We start from the raw sequence: 23,273 nt of genomic DNA, 5'->3' as shown, positions 1-23,273 counted from the left end.
GGGTTGACACCTAAAATAACCTAAATAGCTGTTTTACCTTCTTCAAATAAAGAATGTTATATTCCCTGCATTGTAAAATTATTTCCACCGCAATTACAAGCAGTAGGACGGTGGTAGTTCATGTTACGACCGTTAAATGCAGCACATCCCATGCTTCCCACTACATATGTGATATCTGGTGGCTCCTTGATGCATCTGATAGGTCAGGAGGAACGTAAACAGTTTCGTCTCCAGTCGTCCATAGAGAGTACAGCCTGCAGAGTGTGTGGTGACTGCTTCCTGAAATATTTTCTAACCGTAATTGCTGTATAGTTCCAGCTGGGGAACTTGGCTGTCTGCTGCTATTTACTATGCTGAGCACCTAGAAGATATTAAAAATGTCGTCAATGACTTGGATGAAACAGAAGCTTCCTGCAACGCAAAGGCCAAGAAATCGCTCGAGTGCCCGACACTCGTCGCTTCCCTAGCATATATTAAGACACATTTTTGTTTTATACCAGAAGCTATTCTCCAGTTGGAAGGTGCAACCTTGCCACTCAAAGATTCCCTGGATATCATTGGAAATGTTTCCAGAAGAGAAATACCTGGGCCATTGGGAGTGGCATGTTCTTCGAAGCTGCAGAAGATTCTTTGACGTAATCCTGGTTTTGAAGATATGAAAGTCATCAATTAAGTATTACAGGGTGAAAAGTATTCAGGAAAATTACCCATCCAACCTGCTGCATTAGCATCTATGTAATACTCTCCAATGACGTCACGTTCCGTTGAAAGAACTTTTTCGTCATATAAGAATGTGTTACGTGACAACAGGAAATCATTTACGCCTGACAATTTGGGTATGTACGTTGTTATTTACTGCAATGCCAAAAAATAACTTACAAAGGAAACAGTACAGTGTATTCTCTGTGTATTTTTATGAATATGACAATGTAAACTTTTGTGAAATACGTACATATATAAATTTTACACAACTACGAAAACCAAAAAATATTGCTGCCTGGAGGCAAAAACCTAAAATAACCTATTTTAAGAATTCAAAAAACCTAAAGTGAAGGTTTATGCCACCTAAATATCCGGGCCCTAGTTATTATAGATGATGGTTGCCTAGCTGTTGCCTACTTCCTCTTTAAACAATAATCATCACCACCATCATCTTGGTTTACTGGTGATATAAGCCAAGATTTTAAAGGATACCTGGAGTGTCCGAGCAGAACTGCACTAGAGAAACACAATGATACTGTGTATCACTACCAACCAGTGGAGTGCAATGCGAAGCTGCTATTTTAAGGTTATGCTTCATTCCTTGCAGTGGAACGTTATATTACCAATCCTATCAAGCAAATACTGAAACGTTCTGTAATCTAACCTAAATCTCCCATTGTATTCATATGTTTGTTTCATGCCAGTACAGGCTCTTTTTGACGTGACGTTTATTGAACGGTGAATACCTACACTTGTTCCTTATCACTATTTGAATCTGAGTCGACCATTTTAACGATCTTCACGATTCTATGCCAAAATATTAAAATACCACTCACTTTGGTTTCACTAATAATATGAATTATGAGTCAAAATACACTCATGGAAATAATCCTAATAATATGAGTAACTTTTATTAGTCATGTTGTCTATGAAACAATTTACTAATATTATTAGGAATATCTACTAATAATTTTGACTCATAAACTAATTGCTAATATTATTAGCTAATATCTCTTTGAAACATAATACTAATATTATTAGTTAATAATATTGGTTTCTTACTAATAATATTAGTGAAAGATGTTTTATGAAACAGGGCCCAGTGTTCATTGTTGATAGAGAGTTGAGTGAAGATGGTCGTTACACAACAACGCGCTCAGTGTGTCGTATGGTATGTCAAATTTTCGTGCGTAGTGGAGACCCAGCGAGCTTTCAGACGTCAGTACAACGTTAGGCATGTCCCATCACATCGGGACATTGTTAAATGGTACAACATGTTTTTGGAAAATGGATTGTAGATGCCTCACACAGGTGGAAGGCGGCGTGATATGGATCTATCCCATGGCCTCCTAATAGCCCTGACCTAACCCGTCCAGTTTTTTTAGTTGTTTTTTTAATGGGGCTATGTCAAGTCGACAGTGTACGCACGAAGACCGCAGAATCTGGCTGACCTACGGAGGGAGATTACAGCGGCCTTTCAGCAAATCACTCCAGAAATGCTGCGTGCTACGTGGCGCAACATGGATTCGAGGTATCGCTTGTGCCGCACGCGCGATGGTGAACATGTTGAGTGCTAATGTGCTGTGACAAACTCCAGACTCTCCTTAATATGTATGTACAGTTAACAAGCAAAAAATGTGCATTGTTTCTTGTGTATAGCGTTTTACTTTTCTGACGTCCTAAACGGATGACCCTGTAGATAAACTAATACTGTAAGAAGGAAAATCATGCCTTTATCAAAAACAGTTTGGATTATAATAAACGATTTCTCTCTCTCTCCAGTTTCAGGCGATCCGGAACTAGGCGATGGGAGTATTCTGTTATAATCTGTGTATTAAATAACGAAGTGTACTGTGACACTCTATATATTTACTACTACACAACGTGTGTTCAATGTGTTAACACGTCAGCATGTGAAGTTCAAACACGATTTCTAGAAAGATTTCCGGGTGTAAAAGCTCCAGATCGCACAACAAGCCATGCTCTTTATAATACATTTCAGGCTAAGAGAAGTGTTCAGCCAAAGAAAAGAAACAGACATCGTAGGATTCTCACCGAAGAGAAATTAGATGGCATTGGTCATCGTTTGCGAAATTCTCAAAAAAAAAAAAAAAAAAAAAAAAAAGCACCCTTAGGCATCCTTCACAACAAGTAGGGATTTTTCATGGCTCTGCACAAAGGGCTACAAAATGATTTAAGTTAAAACGTTGGTAAGAAGCATACTTTCTAAAATAGTCCATGATACGTCTGTATAGTTTCATCACCGCCACTGAACTCTGTCAACACACGGGGAGCAACTGACACGTTCGCCGAAGGGAAACCCCGTACGGCTGGTTCTCAGTTCAAATGTTCTTACTCTACTGCCCATTGCTTTATCTAACATATACTGCAGTCGCATTTGGATGCGGATTTATTATAGAATGGTGGCAAGAGCATTGAAGGGTCCTACTTTTGGAGGATACGGCGATTCTGTTATATAGTAATATTACGTAGAAATTGTTGACCTTAAATTACAAGTAAAGAAAAAATGAACATATTGAAAAGTATCAAGGTCAACATTTTCCGAAATTGTCAGCAGATTTGATTCATTATGAGCCCCAGGCCCTTGTACAGTAGAACCTCTAGGAGTTAAGCAATAATCTAGTGTCGGTTAGCTAGAAGTGAAACGAGCGACCACTTTCACGCTGACTCGAAATTAGTCTTTAAACCGAGTTCCACGGGGATACCGCAATATCAGATTGGATACATTATCTCTTAGTGCTTCTCATGGTATTCTAGCGAGTTAACGTTACATTATCTCGTAAATGTCTTCGCTGACACTGGGACGAAAAAGGCCAACGACTGAGCAGGTAATGTAAATGGAAATGGGAAACCACAGAAAATCATCTTCAAGCCTGCCGACGGTGTGATTCGAACCCGTCATCTTCCGAATACATGCTTACAGTTAATGACCTGTACCGCGTAGCCAACTCACTCGGGTACCTTGTCTTCATACTCTTCTTAGAGGGAGATATGAGTATGCAGTGGGCTCTCAAGGCCAGGTGAAAGTTTTCATACTTTCTTTGAATGTATTGTCTTGTATCCAACGCTAAATAGATGCACATCTGACTGCTTTGTAAAAGGAACACTTGACTTTCCTTGACTTCTATCTAGGGATGAGCTGCAATACTGACACAGATTCATCTTATGTGCGTTTCGTATAAAGTTACAGTTTAAACTAAAAACTTGTTTCTTCCAATCCTAACCTTACATAGCTGACATTTGTAACTGTTTAAATTTCGTTACACGAGCGATCCTATGACAATTGAAGATAAGTTTTTAGTTTTGCGTGAGAAAAGTGGAACAAAGAAGAAAATGCCCAGTCGCTGAAGAATCCTGATTTGATTTTGTTTTTAAGTGCTCATGTGAGTAAACTCCAGTGCCATGGACTCTTGGCTTATTGGCCGTCGACTATTGAACCAGTGGAGGTGCTGTTTGATCTGCACAACGGATCTCATCACCGTTAATACCAAGTGTCTATTCTGCGTCTTTTCCTTATCAGAATTCACCTTGGTAGCCTTCATAAGGAAGAGTAAGGCCTAAAGTCAGTCTTGCAATCTTTGTACCGGGCGAGCTGGCCGTGCGGTTAGGGCCGCGCAGCTGTGAGCTTGCAATCGGGAGATAATGGGTTCGAACCCCACTGTCGGCATCCCTGAAGATGGTTTCCGTGGTTTCCCATTTTCACATCGGGAAAATGCTGGGGCTGTACCTTAATTAAGGTCACGGCCATTTCCTTCCCATTCTTATCCCATCGTCGCCATAAGACCTATCTGTGTCGGTGCGACGTAAAGCAAACTGCAAAAAAAATCTTTGCGAAGCTGAGATAGCAACTTGCTACGCTAACCACTGAACAAAGGAAGTGATGATTTCTTCAATATTTGTTGAAAATTTAACTTATGAATACAAGTCTTGCAGTGAAAAAGCTGTATGCCTACTTAAGTACAGGAACGGTGGCTAAAGCTGTTAGAACAGTCAGCATGTAACTTGACAGATCTAAGATTGTAATACTGTTGTGACATTCCCATGGCTCTCTGCTGCCCATCGTTAGAAAATACGAAATGCTAGCAGCTGAATTGATTTTGTACAGTGTCTGTATCATCACTCTTTCTAGCGAAAGATATATGCCAGTAGCTCTAGTCCTAATGGAAATTTTCATATTTTCTTTGAATGTATTGGCTGTATCCACCGCCATGTAGATCGGACTGGTTTTAAAAGAAATAACCTTGTCAAGTGAAAATTTACGCGTCTATCTAATTTAACTCTGACAAGAAATTGCTGTTTAATTTGAGGGGTTTGGGTCGCAGTGTTCCAAAATTGCACATGTTCAGTGTTATGGTCTGTATACTGTTTGAATGTGATGCCTTCAGTGAAACTAGAAAAGTGCAGATTTAATAGTTGATAATTAAGAGACCAACACTAATTGGAAGAGCATGTTAAAGGATGTTTCTCCATTTCTGCTTCTACCAGATTCATATATTGAAATTAATATTTTAGTTACTTCTAGTTCTTATCCACCTGTTTCACTTTCTTGATGTACGTAATACTTTAGCATCTGTCTCTTGGGACAAGAAGACAGAGGAAAGTGTAGTTTCCACCGAAGTCCCAATCTCATACATAGCTGTTACATTATGGAAGCTGCTGTGGTATGGGTGGTGTTGAGTAATGGCTTTCGGAGCATGACTAGTGCGGTGAGTGTTATGATGGTCAGTCGTGCTGCAGTAGCACTTTCTAGCCCAGGAAGGAAAGCAATGGCAAACTACCTCCATCCTAATCCTGCCTAGTACACCTCATTTTGGCGCCACCATCGCCTATTGAGGTGGGGGGTGCTATTTGAGGATCCAACCAGCCTCTGGGCTGATAGTTCTTATATCTTCATATTTTAGATTTCCCAGCAGTACTGTACACCCCCTGTGGATGGGGAGGTAGAATATATCCACAGTATCCCCTGCCTTCAGTAAGAGGTGAATAAAAGGGGCAATTCTCAGAGCTGTAAACTTCGGAACGTGGGTTGGTGAGACCAGGAGTTCCCCGGTTGAATCTAGCATTCCTTACACTTACTTGTGCTAGGATCCTCACTTCCATCTTTCCTATTCGGCTTTCTTTGGCCGCGCTTGTTTTCTTCTGAACCAGATGGTATTAGCTTTGCGAGGCCTAGGGGGGTCTTTCAATTTCACACATTTTGTGGCACGTCTCTTTCAACGACATCTTCATTTCCCGAAGGTTCGTACTTCTATTTTCATTTGCGGTTAGTGTTAAGAAAATAGAGTTACACAGTTGTACTTCCTCTTAAAACAATAACCACTACCACCATCACCACCCAGCACTATGGCTCTAATATAGAATTTTCTTGTCGCTATTGAAATTGTTAAAATATGCAATAAGGTTTTGCTAAGATGCTCCCAATTACTTAACTAACAAAGAAAGATTAGATAATTAACCAATTAGAAATATTAAGTAAGTATTCAATAAACTTTCTTTAACAACAGAGAGACCCATGTATGAAAGGAGCAACGATTGAAATACAGTAAAAAAATATTTGTTCACTACCAGCATAAAAATATATTTCGTTTATATTAGTTTTACCTGAAGAAGTTTAGTAAACTACATTATCACTGTGATTTATAAAATTCTAGTTTCAAGAATTTTAGAAAGCAAGGGAAAGATGGCACAACATTATAATTCTGGATTATAATTTCCTTAAGATTAATGTTTATAATCTGCTCGCTAAGATTTTTCCAACGATATTCATACTATATTTGTATCACATCCATGATCTACGTCTATCCACAAATCTATTTCACGTACCTCATCCTCAAGAAAACCTTTTATCAAACAGATCTTTTTATTCGATATAATTGCTTCAGTGGTTACATTCATATAAAATCGATTAACAAGAAATTCAGTGACATTCTGAAAGAAACTTTCCGCTTTAATATAAGGAAGCCCTCGAAATTAATTCGTGCATTCTGTCTGTTTCCGAAGATTTATCATCTAAGTAGTCCAGTAAGGCTTTGCTAAATTGCTCCCAATTACTGAGCCACTTTATAGGATATGCTCTTTTCTATGTTTCCTTGAAGTCTTTCAATAAAACCAGTGTAAAACATTTGTCATATCTGTCAGATTGCAAATGTTTTTCTAGGACCTGATATATTATTGTCATGCTCCCCAAAACATTTTTTAAAATAATTTGTTTTACGTCGCACCGACACAGATAGATCTTATGACGACAATGAGATAGAAAAGGGCTAGGACTGGGAAGAGAGCGGCCGTGGCCTTAATTAATTGCAAACCACGGAAAACCCTCTTTAGGACTGCCAACAGTGGGGTTCAAACCTATTAGCTCCCCAAGGTAAAAACCACAATCAACAACTTTAACTCAAAAATTATATCTGAGTGACAGGCTACCAAAAGTATTTGTAATGGATTTCTTCTCTTCAATTTGTGTATATCTGAATTACTTCCAACGAAATCTAGTAAATTATGCTACGTTGATGACATAGCATTGTCTACATGGCATAGCAGCCTGAAAGAAAGGGAGACTTGTGTAAGCAAAGAGCTTGCTTTTCTATGCACAGTATTTACTCTAAGAAACAGAGAATTGGACCAACTAGCAGCAAATCTGCGTTATGTATCTTCCACCCTAATAACAAGATAGCCAACATAACTCTTCATAGTGATGGAAAGGGCGTATATCTCTAGTAATACCCCAGTTAGAGAAAGATTCCAGTGTCTGGAACCCACACTACGATTATGTGATACGAGAAGTGGGAAATATCCAAAGGAAAGAAGCACGGTTTGTGCTGGGTTACGAAAATGTTGCAAACTTCGGGCTGGGAAGACTTGGGAGTAAGGAGACGAACAGCTCGACTAAGCGGTATGTTCCAAGCTGTCAGTGGAGAAATGGTGTGGAATGACATTATTATAGACGAATAACCTACTTTTAAAGTAGATAAAGATAAAGATGAAGATAAAGCTGGCATTTAAGAGGACACATATTTATTTATGGGAGGAGGGATTAGGGATTATATAAAGAAAGAGATGTCCATTATAGATAAGGAAATGTAAGATTGTCAATGCCTTGCAAACCTAATACCATTGAAGTCGTTAAAGAACGAGATTTGTCCAAGGGAGATTGCGTAGGAAGGATGAAATAAGGCTGGCACAGGTTAAAGGAAACTATGTAAGAGTCACCTACGGCCTCGAGATTACCACACACTTCAGGCTTTGGGGGATGACTTCTACTTTTCGATGTCACGATTTACACCTTCCAATGTAACACAGTTCACTAAGTCTATGACGAAACTCAGAGAACTCCACTTAAGACATTTTTCCTCCTTAGTTCCGGAGTATTTTATACTTGTAAAGTGAGACAAACAGATATTGGTGTGTAACAATATGATGAATAGTCGGTTGTAATAACACTGACTACGGATTTTAACAAACACCGTTTCAAACAAGCTATTCAAAGCAACACAAATTAAAATTACAGGGTTTATTTTTATTTTGAGTTTAACTGTGAAATTGCTGCGTCACGTTTCTATCTTCATTCATCTTCAGTGCCTCCAACTTAGCTTGACTGGAATTAAATCTAGTATTTTAGGTCCCCGTTGTCAGACTCCTTGGCTGAACGGTCAGCGTTGAGTCCTTCGGTTCAGAGGGTCCCTAGTTCGATTCTCGCCTGGGTCGGGGATTTTAATCGCGTGTGCTTAATTCTTCTGTCTCGGGGACTAGTTGTGCTTTTATCAACACTCTCCTCTTCATAATCAAACAACACACCACATTACCAACCTCAACAGAAACACGCAATAGTGACTACATCCCTCCAGATAGGGTTGGCGTCAGGAAGGGTATCCGGCCATAAAACAGGGCAAAATCTATATGTGTGGAACAGGTCACACCCGTAACCTCACAAGGTGTGGAAAAAGTAGAAGAAGAAGAAGATTAGATCCTCGTTGCAGTCTCATAACTCGTAAACCTCCTTAGTTCTTTAAAGCCCAATCTAAGGAGAAAAATAAGTTTTGTCGATAATCTGTTTAAGAGCATTAACTCCGTTGCTTACATCCCCGTGAAATGACATTGAAAGAAGAATGATATCAACTGAAAAGAGATATGTTTGTAATGGTGGTAATTGTTGTTTTATAAAGCTATAATATGAAAATACACAACCTGTTTCCAGTTATTTGACCGCGTCAGGAATGGAATGGAATGGAATGAATGAATGAATGAATGAATGAATGAATGAATGAATGAATGAATGAATGAATGAATGAATGAATGAATGAACCCCCATCCAGCGGCAAGGATATTAATGGTGCTGGCTGCCGAAGCCTCTCGCACTCCTCTGGGTCAATTATTAATGAATGACAGATGAAATGAAATGATATTGGAGTGTGTTGCTGGAATGAAATACGACAGGGATAACCGGTGTACCCGGAGATAAATCTGTCCCGCCTCCGCTTTGTCCAGCACAAATCTCACATGGAGTGACCGAGATTTGAATCACGGAATCCAGTGGCGAGAAGCCGGCGCGCTGCCGCCTGAGCCACGGGGGCTCTTATCAAGCTATAATATAATTAATTTAAACTTAATATACAGTCGAACCACTACAGGATAAAATGAAAAGCCTTTCAACGGAATATTTTTAGTTGAATAAGAAAGGGAGAGATGGCCAAGGGAGATCACGAAGAGATGTTGCAGTGCAGTCCTCTTATTCGGTAGTTAGAGTTATACAATTTATACAACACCAGGACCCCTTGGACCAAAGACCAGCACGCTAACCATTTAGCCACGGAGCCGGACGGTTGTGATGATGATGATGATAATGATGATGATGATGATGATGATGATTATAATGATGAGGTAGGGAGAATAACACCAATGAGTCTCCCCGTCCGACGGACAAATCACCATCAACAGCGTCATCTGCCCCTGTGGGTGGGGTAGGTTGAATAACATCCTTGACATCCCCTGCCTGCTATAAAAGGCGACTAAAAGGGGCCTCACGGTCTCTTACCATGGGAGCGTGGGATGGCGATCATAGGGCCTTTAGCTGAGTTCTGGGATTGCTTCTACTTAATTGTGCCAGTCTCCTCACTTATTCTATCTGATCTCCCATGGTCAACCCTTGTCCTTTTCTGACCCCGACGATATTAGGTTTTTGAAGCCTAGGGAGTCTTTCATTTTCATACCCTTCGTCTTTCTTTGGCCGATACCTTCACTTTTCTAAGTGTAGAACCCCTTCTACTTTTTCCTCTGATTAGTAGTATTGTTTGAAAATTGCTGCCCACTTGTACTTCCTCTTAAAACAATAACCACCGTCACCACCACCACCAATAGCGTCATATGTCTTCACTTCATATGAACACTGTTTAGAAGTTTCGAATTGAATCCAGGCTTCTGGTACGCAAACTAGATATTATAATTGTATACCACCTCCTCTCCTATCCTGATGGCCAACATTCTCATGGTGAAATTCTTTTACATCAACGGGACTTGAACTAGCTAACCACGGTGTAAGCACAATGCGTTAACGATCATGACCACCAGACGGGCTTATGACTAATTATATAGCCTGAGCGTATGTTTCAGTACGTTTATACATTGCTCACAAAAAAAAAAAAAAAAAAAAAAAAAAAAGTCGTGTCACAACTTTGGTATGAACTAGAGTACATACATTCTGTTTCATATCCATGGTGCTCTACAGGGTTGTTTGTTTATCCCTTGGTGACATTAATGTGGTGGAATATTGAAGTCAAGTACATAACCTTCCAGTCTTAGCAGCAGGGGCGGTGCGTGGTATTGTTGCAGTGTTGCGCAACTCCCAATAATTTTGCACTTCATTTGTCGTCTTTTCTTCTGATGTTTTAGTTTAATAAAACTAACATATATTCGAAAACATGTTAAACTCAACCATATTTGGTCGTTCACTGCACTAATGCTTCGTAACGGACCAATAAACGCTGCTGGCTTCGAATCGAAGTCAGGGGGTTTGCTTTCCTACGGCAACTCCCTAGACATAGAGGACAGTGCGGTGCAATGTACTTCAGCAAGGACGAGCCTAAGCCTGCATAGCATCAGGTAGCAAGCTCGCCAGTATCGGTCTCAGGGAGTTGCACGAGACTAGCAAATCCCCTACCGAGAAACAGTCCCAAATGTCCCCGTTAGATTGCGCCACTTGGCGGAGATTACTTCATTCGTACTTTCTCTCCTCTAGCAAAGGTAATTTCATTTCCACTTTTTTTTTTTTTTTGTTTACAATTTTTGCTTTACGTTTCACTGACGCAGATAGGTTTACGGCAACGTTGGAATAGCAAATGGCTAGGAGTTGGAAGAAAGCGACCGTGGCTTTAATAAAGGCACAGCCACAGCATTTGCCTGGTGTGCAAATGGGAAACAGCGGAAAGCCATCTTCAGGGTTTCCGACAGTGGTGTTCGAACCCACTATCCCCCGAATGGAAGCTCACAGTTCCGCGACCCTAACCGCGCGGCCAACTTGCTGGGCAATTTATTTCCCACGCCATACGAGACCACCCGCAATATTACCAACATCTTGCTTAATTGAAAAACAGGACGGCAAATTTTCAATTCAAGTGAGGCAAAAGTAACTGTGCCAGGCTGAGTGGCTCACACGGTTGAGGCGCTAGCCTTCTGACCCCAACATTGGAGGTTCGATCCTGGCTCAGTCCGATGGTATTTGAAGGTGCTCACATACGTTAGCCTTGTGTCAGTCGATTTACTGGCATGTAAAAGAATTCCGGCACCTCGGCGTCTCCGAAAACCGTAAAAAGTCGTTAGTGGGACGTAAAGCCAATAACATTATTATTAAAAGTAAGTGTAGTTACAGTGTATAATTATCCTCTTACTTCCTGGGTTGTAATTGCCAGATATATTTTCAGTTTTAGTAGGAATGTAGCTCATTACTTAACGATAATACAGTTTCTTAATACTTCTGTAAGCAATAAAAATATGACACTGAAAATGTTGGTGCAACACCCAGCTTCAGATCTCACCAGCCGCTACTGCTTAGCAGTTATCTTTGTGGCCTCACCTCAAACAGGAGTGGTTCGTGACGTGCGGCATGGTCTGCCAGTGCTGTGTGAGCTGTCTTATTGCTAAGCAGCGCAGGCAGGTTAGAACACAAGACATGGGAAGGCATTTACCATCAGAACAGTTCAAGCGTGCAGTAACCCTTTTGCAGGAAGGACGCACTCAGCGTTATGTGGCAAAGCGGCTCGGAGTGTCTCAAGTAGTCATCTGCAGGTTGTGTCAGCGATATCAAGAGCTACACAATGTCAAACGTTGACTTGTTTCAGGGAGAAAACGGAAAACAACGCAACCTGAGGACCGATTTCTTCGTTTATAGGCCCTCCGAAATCGCCGCAGTACAGTCAGGAACCTACGAGGTGAGCTAATTAATGCACATTGGACTGTCATCAGCACACAGACAGTACGCAATAGACCAAGGGAAGGTCAGCGCAATTCCGGGAGACCGTTTAAAGTGGCCCGGTTGACTCCTCATCACCAAAGATTCCTTCTGCAGTTTGCACAACAGGACTTCAACTGGCAGCTCTGACACTGGACTCCAGTATTCTTTGCTGATGAATCCAGATTCCAGCTTTCTGGGTCAGATGGTCGTATTCCAGTCTGGCGACGTCAAGGAGAACGAAATTTACCTTGAACGTGCAGGAAACATCCGCTTACAGTGGCGGATCAGCGATGGTTTGGGGAGGAATTCCTTTGAGCCATAAAAGTGACCTCGTAGTCATTCAGGGGCTTTTGACAGCCCTGCATTACATTCAGGAGGTTCTGGAGAACCATGTACTGCCCATCGCAGACAATATCGGGCAACATTTCACATTAGTGCATGATGGAGCCACTGCACATTCTGAGACTTCCTTGCAGCTGCTGGAATTCAAGTAATGGACGGGCCCGCATGTATCCCCGACCTCAATTGTATCGAACATCTGTGGGATCAACTTGGTAGGCGTATCCAGAATCACCCACAGCAACCCCTCACACCCCAGGAGCTGACAGCAGCATTATTGGAAGAATGGAGAGCCATCCCCCAGGATGCAATCTGGAGGCTTATCAGAAGCATGCCAAGCCGGTGTGCTGCTGTGCTACGAGCCAGAGTTGGGAACACTGAATTCTGAAAAGTGTTACCGGTAAGTGTAAGTTTCAGTTTGTTTTCATTTGCATTCAAGAGTCGTGACTTTCGGTTTTGGCCCACTGTGTCTGTTTGGGACAATCAAGCGTAAACGTGTGTGTATATTTTGTTCATTTTTGGTTTTTTGTACAAATAAAGGAACATGTTTAGGTTTTAGGTTCTGTATAATCTACGTCTGCAAAATAAAAGCACACGAAGTATTACAGCCGACCAAAAGTTTGATACTTTGTTTTTCGTGAGCAGTATATTACCTCAGTACTACCGCAATGGTGTCCGGCTCCTCGGATGAATAGTGACTCTTCGGTGCAGAGGGACCCGGGTTCGATTCCCGGCCGGGTAGGAGATTAACCTCAAATGGTTATTTCCCCTGGCTCGAGGACTAGGTATTTATATTGTCCGCAACATTCCTGCAACCACACACAAATTCCTATACACGGCATGCACCCTCGTTAGAGTATTTCCTTACAAACATGTACTGAGTGTAAATAAAGGAACATGTTTAGGTTAAAAACACGAGACCGCCGTCGGGTGCGGTTGCATCATTGCGCTAAATTTATCATTGTGGCATTTAGCCAAAGTCTTGAGTTACCTGTCTATAAGAAAATATCCAACTTATCAATAGCAAACTTGTGTCCTCATCTCGAGGTGTTGCAGCTCTTTTCAGGAGTAAATCTCTGGCAGTACCGGGAATCGAACCCGGGCCTCCGAGGACGGCAGCTCATAGTGCCAACCGTTACGATACAAAGGCGGACAACTTCTCACTCATAGTATGCCAGAGGGAACCTGTATTAAGAGGCCGATTTTCGTTGCGCCAACTTCCCGAGCATGCAGAGCTGTGGAGTGAGACGTTATGACGTCATTATAAGTTAAGGAACGCTCTGGGATGTGAAGTGTCCTGATCCTTGGACTGCGTAGAAGTGTAACAAAAAAAATTCTGGTTTATCAAAATAACCCGACAGGGACGGGTACGACAGGCAGTGAGCCAGCTAATCATTATTATCTTCAATTTTTAGCAATACACTAGCTGTAGTACTCGGCGCTGCCCGAGTTCATTTTTTAAATGCTTACTTTTAGGATTGCTATTACCTGTTAATTATGTGTGAAGTGTTTTTTTCTAAATTTGTTTATTGTAATATTGATTGATATATTTTATGAACTCTTTTGTAGTTTTAGAGTTATCGTTATATGCTTAATTTTAAGTTTTAGGTTATTTAGTTTCACGTTTAAACTCTGTTCTTGTGGCAGCCCAGATTCTCTGGGAATCAGTTGATCCTTGGAGGTAAATAAGTAAGTGATATACTTGGGGACAAAACATGACGACCTCGCCTCACACCACTACTCTCCAGCGGCAGCCCGGTGTCTATTAGCGGCTTATAGGATTTACTACGTCAACTGTAGTCGGAGTTGCCAAATCGTCTATTGCACTCTACACGAAGGAAGGGTAAAGACTGAAAAGAGTATGGATGGAAGTAGTTTGGCAACTTCACCACACCTAACAAGGATCACTTAGAACTCGTTAACTCAGCAGGGTGCAGGGTGTGATTGACTGCTGGCTTCCAGCTCACTTCCAGGAACTGTGGCCGTCATGTTTTGTCTCCAAATATAACTGTACATAGTTACGCGTTGTGCTATCGATACGATTAACGCGATTCCAAATGCCATTAGTACTGTCACAAATCAGCCTAGCGACTGCGAAAACTGTGGATTACACACAAATCTCGGCCATTTTCGACATTTTCTGTTATCACCCCCTTTTAACCCCCACCCACCTATGCCGATGGAGGCTAAATAGGACTACACAACGGGCGAGTTGACCATGCGGTTAGGGGCGCACAGCTGTGAGCTTGCATCCCGGAGATAGTGGGTTCAAGCCTCACTGCGGGCAGCTCTGAAGATGGTTTTCCGTTGTTTCCCATTTTAACAACAGGAAAATGCTGGGGCTGTACCTTGATTAAGGCTACAACCGCTTCCTTTCCACTCCTAGGCCTTTCCTATCCCATCGTCACTATAAGACCTATCTGTGTCGGTGCGACGTAAATCAAATTTGTAAACAAAACAAAAAATCCAACAACTTAAACAACATCCAGAGAGTCACAGTTAATCTCAGCGACCCAGAAAAGTATGGATTCGACACTAATATCGTTCGTTTTCGATTATTTTGACATGTCACCCCCTTCTCTATGGGTGCTAGGGGTGTATAAGCCCCACAGGATGTTTTTCCACCGGGCTGGGTGGCTTCGACGGTTGAAGCGCTGGCCTTCTGACCCCAACGTGACAGGTTCGATCCTGGCTCAGGTCCGGTGGTATTTGAAGGTGCTCAATTACGTCAGCATCGTATCGGTGAATCTATCGGCATGCAAAAGCGCTCTTCTGGGACAAAATTCCGGCACCTCAGCGTCTACGAAAGCCATCAAAAGTAGTTAGTAGGACGGAAAAGAATATTGAATATTTGAATATTTATATGTGTGTGTTTCGGGATGAAATTCCTAAACTTGACAATTTGTCTGATATTGATGATCAAATTTTTGGTTCTAACTTGCTTACTGCTTATGCATCACAGGACGGAATGACTGCTGCTCACAAATTATGCTGGTGTTCTAAAAGGAAGGCTAAATTATGGAAGAAACACCTACTCGGTGTTGTAATCAATATTAAATCAGAAGAGAGTTCATTAAAATTAAATTTGTTTGGTAATGCAACGTTATACTTTAAAGCAGGGCCTCTCAGGGTGCATGCGCGTGGTGCATGCACTGTGCACGGTGCAAAAGACGACTTGGCTTGGTTGACCAGAGTGCAGACCACCACTCCTCGATTTGGAGCAATAGCGCTTACTCTCTCTTTCCTCACGCCTGTCTCGCTCGCTCCGCCTGTCTCCCTCTGCCCCACTTGCGCCGTAGCGCTCCAAATCCGGGCTGACTTGAGCCGAGTATAGGCGAGTTGAGCCGAGCTTAGCCAAGTAGCCCAGAGACGAAGCGTTGATCCGAGCCATGCCGAGCGGCAGCGATGCACAGTGCACGGAGCTCTTGCGCCTCTATCTGCACGCGTGAGATTTTGGGCGGTTGAGAGGCCCTGCTTTAAAGTATAGTCGGCAACAACAACAACAGCCCTTTTTTACAAGTTGCTATAAGTCTTACCGTCACAGATAGGTCTTATGGCGACGATGGTACAGGAATGGGCTAGGAGTGGGAAGGAAGCGGCCCCCACCCTAGAGGTGTCTTACCCCGAAAATTTGTTCCAGATAGTAAGACATACTATATGTACCAAATTTGGTTGAAATAGCTCCATGTGTTTCAGAGCTATCTTGGAAAATACACACACACACATCCATTTTTATTTACATAGATTTATTCATTCATAATTTTTACTCCGTCAATAGGCAATATGAAAAGGCCTTTCAAAATACCGATGAGCAGCTTGTAGTTCAGTCGACAGCGTCTCGCCAATGGACGGTCAAGGCAATGCAGAATTTCTGTTGATTACCAGTATGTTAATAAACTTTCATCTAAAGGGGAACATTTCTTTCTTTACTTCTCTTCAGGATACACTTCGTGGGCTCCGAGTGCATAGCAGAAGCGAGAAATATTGTCAACTTACCAGACAAGCACATCGGCAGCTGGTATGTTGCTCTATTCGGAGTTCCTTGACGAACATCGCCGTTTCACTGTTAGATTTCTTCTGAATCATAAGAACCTGAAATCAGAAATAAGATTCATTATAAACACTTCGTTTCATAATTAATTACCCTATTGTTCATGATATTTGAACAAACTAAGAAGAAAGAAATGGATACTGAATTTGACAACCGAAGTGAAACAATTTTTTGCAATCTAAGCCATATATATAACGCATTTGTTAGTGCAATGTTTTCCCCCAATTTACTGAGGTCAGTACTCGATGTAGATTTGGCCTAGTTTGATGCCCGAATGCCCTTCCTAATGTCAACCCTATGTAGAAGGAAGTATTCCACTACTCCGTGTTCCTGTGCTGTTTGTTGTATGTGCATGAAGATTATGAGACGAAAACAATCAGCAGTCCCCAAGTGATTTAACCATACGCAGTTAAAACCAGCCCAACCAGAAATCGAACCCGAGGCCATCTGAATCGAAGACTAGTACCCTGATCTTTCCGCCAAGGAGCCGGACAGTGCAATTACATCACAGTTACCGGTATATATAAGTTACTCCCATGAAGGCCTTGTAACGAACACTTGACTTGTTCTCTTTCCAGTTCCACTAGTGCCCACTACCGTAACTCAAAATGGCAAGTAATTAATTATTGCTTTGGCCTCGATAAGTGACAACATTCACAAATGTAAACATACTGGTGGAGCAATTACGGAAATGTGATTCAGTTTCGACTCATCAGTGTCATATTACAGAATATTTAACAGTCACCGAAGTATTCTGAGAGAAACTGAAACTTCTACTGTTTTTTGCCTCTCACCAACTACTTTTACATTTCGGAGACGCCGAGGTGCCAAAATTTTGTCCCGAAGGATTTCTTTTACATGCCGGTAAATCTACCGACATGACGTAGGCCTATTTGAGCACCTCCAAATACTACCGGAGTGAGCCAGGATCGAATCTGCCAACTTGAGCTTTGAAGTAGTGTGGTATAGCAGTGTTAACAAATCTTGAGAAATGTTCCTTTGAACAGCGTTTTCTCAAAATGTTGTAGTTCCACGACCATCAACACGTAAAAAAGAAAAAGAAGAAGTAATACTTCGCGACCTCCCTGAAGGAACTTTTCCCAATCAAATAATAATAATAATAATAATAATAATAATAATAATAATAATAATAATAATAATAATAATAATTGTTACCATGTTTTGGTAGGTTGCCGAGGTGTAAGAAGGTTCGGGCTAGAATGGGTGGACAGAGAAAAGATGAGAGCATAATTAAAAACACTAAAATTTGAAATGTTATTTCTTTCCCTTTTTTTACCCTAGACTTTAAACTTTGGTAAACAACAACAAAAACAGTTAAGTAGAATTACAATGAGCTCGTCAGCTCTTATAACAATAGGGATTTAAAGTCCTTAAACAATCAGGTACCATAGAGAAAATTGTTGACACAATTATTTCAAAGAGATGAGTTTTGTAGCTCTAAGGTTACACTATTTGAAAGAGCACATTTGCTTTAGGAGACTGAGCTCCAGAATTTACTACCATCCAGCCTCTCAAAGGCACAATTTTCTTTTCTAAATTTTACACTAGACCAACCTTGACAACAGTTTTCACTGTCCTTTCAGCTCGAAAGTCTATTACACACTCATCAATAATTAATGACACTTTAAACAGAGGCAGTAAGTGCCCATTCTAAACAGCCTTCGTGGTCAAAAGAAAAGGCTTAAGATATCGGCCATAAACAAAATGCTAAGAAGCGAAACACTTGCACTCCTTTTGAAATACACTTTGAAAAACACTTAAGATTCTACATGGGCTTATGGCCTGTAGTTACAGAGGCTAAGCCTATACTACAGAGGGTGACTAGATGGCAAAAATGTTAAGTTCCAAAATAGAGTTAAAATTTAAAGTTTTAGAAAATCATAGTCACCCGCATACCAAGTTGAATGGCAATTAAAAGAGGGTGAACACTCTTTATTCTCTAAGTTACATATTTCCTAGCTGGGATTTGAATAGAGTTCTTAGACTTTCTTAAAATTTTACATTTAAACGATGATGTTAAATTTTGGAAGTTTATACTAAGAAATAATTTTGAAACCTTCCTCTAGAGTCAGCTATCTGGAGCTATCACATATTTAAAAGATGTCTGCCATTACCTTGAGCTGGCGGCCCTTCCGACGACGGATAAGGCTTTTCCGCCTCCACTAACTAATGCACTCTAGACTGGAGCGGTGAAGAAGACAACATGGCCGGAAAGCTCCCAGCTTTTATGGCAGAGGGGAAAGTTCCAGAACTCTCTAGGCCGATGGCCTGTACACATCCCCAATTTTGATTGGCGACAAAATATAGTATACCAACATTTCTGATTGGCTAATAATTTGAGAAAGAAGGAAGTGTAAACACTTCAGTTTTACAAATCTAGAAAATACAAAATTCCTTTGACAATTAATTGTCCGTCCTCCCACCAGAGGAGACACATAAGTCGACAGTAGAGACATCTGAAGATTAAAGTTCCAAACTTCTTCCAATACACAATTCAGGGTTTACATCACAGATAGCCTTCTAATAGGCACTCAGTTCAAATACACGGAGAAGGTGTACCTCCAGTACAATACTACTACTACTACTACTGCTACTACTACTACTACTACTACTACTACTACTACTACTAATAATAATAATAATAATAATAATAATAATAATAATAATAATAATAATAATAATAATAATAATAATAATAATAATTGTACCAGAGGTACACCCGCTCCGTGTATTAAAATTAAGCGCCTTTTAGAAGGCCACCTGTGACTTGTACTTCAAACTATGTGATAGAAGAAGTTTGAACATTCATCGACAGATGTCGCTGCTATCAACTTATGTGCGCCCTCTGGGGTGAAGATGAAGAATTAATTTTCAAAGAATTTTGTGTGTTAAGGTTTCCTAAACTGAACTGTTTATAGTTTGTTTCAGGTGTTCTCAGGTTATCAGTACTTCTGTCTCTTCCCGCCAGTTTAAAATTGTAGCCAATAGGAAATTTTGTACATTTATTTAAGTAACCAATCAGAATTTTTGATATTTATTTGTTTGTCCAATGAAAATTGGGGGTGTGTCAGGGTTTCGGCCCAGAGAAATATGGAACCTTCCTCTCCGCTATAAAAGCTGGGATCGTTCGGGCCATGTTGTCTTTCAATCACTCCAGTCAAGAAGTTTAGAGTGTGTTCGTAGCGGAGGCAGGGGAAGGGCTCCCTCGTCCATCTTCGGGAGGTCCACCAGCTCAAGGTAATGGCAGGCTACGTTTAACCATGTAATAGTTTTTGAAAGATAGTTCGTGGAGAAGGTTTCAAATTTCTTTCGTAATGTAACTTCTATTTCTCAATGTAAATCCTAAAACTTAGTCTAAAGAACTTAACCGAACTTAGGGAATAAAGAGTGAGAACCCTCTTGTATTCCCTCTCATCTTGATATTGAGGTGACTATGATTTTGTAATCTTTAAAATCTACCTCTTAATTTTGTAAATTAAAACTTTCCCTCAATCTAATCACCTCTGTAGTATAGGCTTAGCCTCTGCAACTTCGGGCCATAAGCCCACTTAGTGTTTGAATAATGTTCTAGTGAATTCCAAAGGAGTGCAAGAATTTGCCTCCTAACATTTTGATTTTTGGCCAGTAACTTTAACCTTTTCATTTTTTAACCACGGCCGGGTAGAATGGGCACTTATTAACCCTGTTAAAATTCGCTATTTTCATTCTATTTTCCTATGTAATTTCGACTGTTGAGCAAATAAGACAGTGTCTACTATTGGTTTTCGTTAAATGTAGGTTGTGCCTTTAAGAGGCCTGAATTAGTAAAAATTTGGAGAATAGTATCCTAGAGAGCATTGTGTGGAGCAAAGACGCTTTTCCTACTGTGCTAAATTTTGGAGCTCAGTTTACTTGAGGAGGATTTGAAAGGAGCAGTGGTGCTCTTGTTAAATTTGTATCTGGGGAGCTTCAAGCTCACGTTGTTGAATCATGTTGTCTAATTGTTCTAGAAGATGCTAACTTTGTTTATCGATCTCACTTTGTGCCTGATTTATTTGTTATTGCTTAGCAAAGTTCAAATTTGGAAAGAAAAGAGAAAAAAGAAAGGCAAGAAATAAAATTACTATTTAAAGTTTTTAATAAAAATCGATCTTTTCTCTATCCACTCATTCATGCCAGCACCTTCTTTCATCTCTGTCCACCACATATTTCCGTAATAATAATAATAATAATAATAATAATAATAATAATAATAATAATAATAATAATAATAATTCGTTATTATCCCCAGTTTATTGGCATCGGTATTCCATGTGTATTTCACCCAGTTTTACGACCGTATGCTCTTCCTGACGCCAAGGGATGTATGCACTATTGCGTGTTCTTGTGGTGGTTTTTAGAGTTGTGTGTTGTATTTAGATGAAGAGAAGCGTACCAAGACGAACACAAACAGCCAGTCCCCGAGCTAGAAGATTAAACTTTGCGCAGTTAAAACCTTCGGCTCAGCCGGGAATCGAACCCGGGATGCTCTGAACTGAAGGCCAATATGCTGACCATTCAGCCTAGGTAAGGTAAGGGTTATTCTGCCCGAAGGCAGGTCCGAACCTCCGCAGAGGTGTTCCTGAGCCGGAGTTTACGTGCGGTAGGGTGGCCAGTTCCTTTCCGCTCCTCTATTCCCTTACCCCCCACCAACAGCGCGTGGCAACCCATCCAACTCCTGACCACGCCCAATGTCGCTTAACTTCGGAGATCTCACGGGATCCGGTGTTTCAACACGGCTACGGCCGTTGGCATTCAGCCTAGGAGCTGGAATATAATAATAATAATAATAATAATAATAATAATAATAATAATAATAATAATAATAATAAACTTATGTGAACATCTAGTTTAACAGTTTATATGTCTTGATAGCGATGCATTTGAATTCGCTCTATTTAATAGAGCCTGTTTGATATAAGAGGAGCGGTACGAGAGGTGGATAGTCATTGACCGAGTTTTCAGCTTTTAGTGTGCTTACAATTAGCAAAAATAATTCCTGATATTTTGCAATTGCCAATACAAAATGGACAAATTTGTGACAGCGAATTGTGCTCTCTAGATCCTGTTATTCCGAGGCCACAAATCAACCAATCAATCAATCAATCAATCAATCAATCAATCAATCAATCAATCAATCAATCAATCAATCAATCAATCAATCTTTCAATAAATTGGAGTCAGTTATTTAATATTGGATTTATTTCCTCGAGTGGTAACCCTCAAAGTGTTGTTTGCTTTCATGTTCTATAAGCAGAACCTTTGAAGATATCATGGTTAGAAAGTTCGGCACTCAGAAACATGCAATCGTCCTTTGAAACCCGTCCTTTATATGATAGCACGACCCCCTGGAAGTCGGAACCCCTTTTCTGAAAACTCTGCGTTAGAATATTTTAATATGTTAATAATGTTATTGTTTTTACGTCCCACTAACTATTTTGACGGTTTCCAGAGACATCAAGGTGCCGGAATTTGGGCCCGCAGGAGTTCTTTTACGTGCCAGTAAATCTACCGACACCAGGCTGACGTATTTGAGCACCTTCAAATACCACCGGACTAAGCCAGGATCGAACCTGCAAAGTTGGGGTCAGAAAGGCAGCGCCTCAACCGTCTGAGCCACTCAGCCCGGCTAGAATATTTTACAAACCTCGGACTATATTGCCAGTTAAGTGATGTTAGACGCAGTTAAACCATTGTGAGTAACGCTACCGGGTGAGTTGGCCGTGCGGTTAGACGACGTAAAGCAAATAGCAAAAAAAGTGACTAACGCTGAGCCAAATAGTGAGAGTAAGTGTATCAGCAAAATGGTATTTTTCGAAAGACACATTATTATTATTATTATTATTATTATTATTATTATTATTATTATTATTATTATTATTTGCTAGGGGCTTTACGTCGCACCGACACAGATAGGTCTTATGGCGACGATGGGATAGGAAAGGCCTAGGAGTTGGAAGGAAGCAGCCGTGGCCTTAATTAAGGTACAGCCCCAGCATTTGCCTGGTGTGAAAATGGGAAACCACGGAAAACCATCTTCAGGGCTGCCGATAGTGGGATTCGAACCTACTATCTCCCGGATACAAGTTCACAGCCGCGCGCCTCTTCGCGCACGCCAACTCGCCCGGTATTATTATTATTATTATTATTATTATTATTATTATTATTATTATTATTATTATTATTATTATTATTATTATATTGCAACTTGGTTTACGTCGCACTGACAGGCAGGTCTTATGGCGCCGATGGGATAAGGCACAGCACCACTTTTGCCTCGTATGATAATAGAAAACAACGGAAAACCATCTTCAGGGCTGCCAACAGCCGGGCTCGAACCCACCCTTCCGAATGCAAGCTAATAACTACATGAAGAAGTATACTTTCTTCGGCTTATTTCAGTTATTTCTGGGGTGGCTGGAGCCATCGAGGCTCATTTTTGTTTCGGCCACGTGATTTTTGAGATGAAAATCTCAACCCAGGATCGACAGGGATTTGAACTTCAGCCTTTCGGGTGGAAAGCCAGCAGCTAAGCCACTGAGTAGGTGATAAATAATCAATAATGGAGATAGATGGCTGAATTGAATATAAGCAATAATGATTTGTAATTAACAGCTGTAACTAATGACGAGGAAATGTAACTGAGTTTAACTGTTAAAAACTGCATTATTTCACGGA

The 23,273-nt window shown here is 40.8% G+C and overlaps 1 protein-coding gene across 2 annotated transcripts in view; it reads right to left on the bottom strand.

Moving 5' to 3' along the window:
* The window catches only part of LOC136878889 (vascular endothelial growth factor A), a 240,282-nt gene that overhangs the window by 41,102 nt on the left and 175,907 nt on the right, over window positions 1-23,273 (bottom strand). For both annotated transcript variants that reach the window (XM_068228991.1, XM_067152474.2), the window contains exon 5: window positions 16,502-16,597. In XM_068228991.1, coding sequence (XP_068085092.1) covers window positions 16,502-16,597 — 96 coding nt within the window. The remainder of the gene's footprint in view (window positions 1-16,501; window positions 16,598-23,273) is intronic.

The sequence above is a fragment of the Anabrus simplex genome, chromosome 1 (assembly GCF_040414725.1).
Source record: "Anabrus simplex isolate iqAnaSimp1 chromosome 1, ASM4041472v1, whole genome shotgun sequence".
Taxonomy (NCBI): Eukaryota; Metazoa; Arthropoda; class Insecta; order Orthoptera; family Tettigoniidae; genus Anabrus; species Anabrus simplex.
This window is presented reverse-complemented; position numbering and strand designations above follow the sequence as displayed.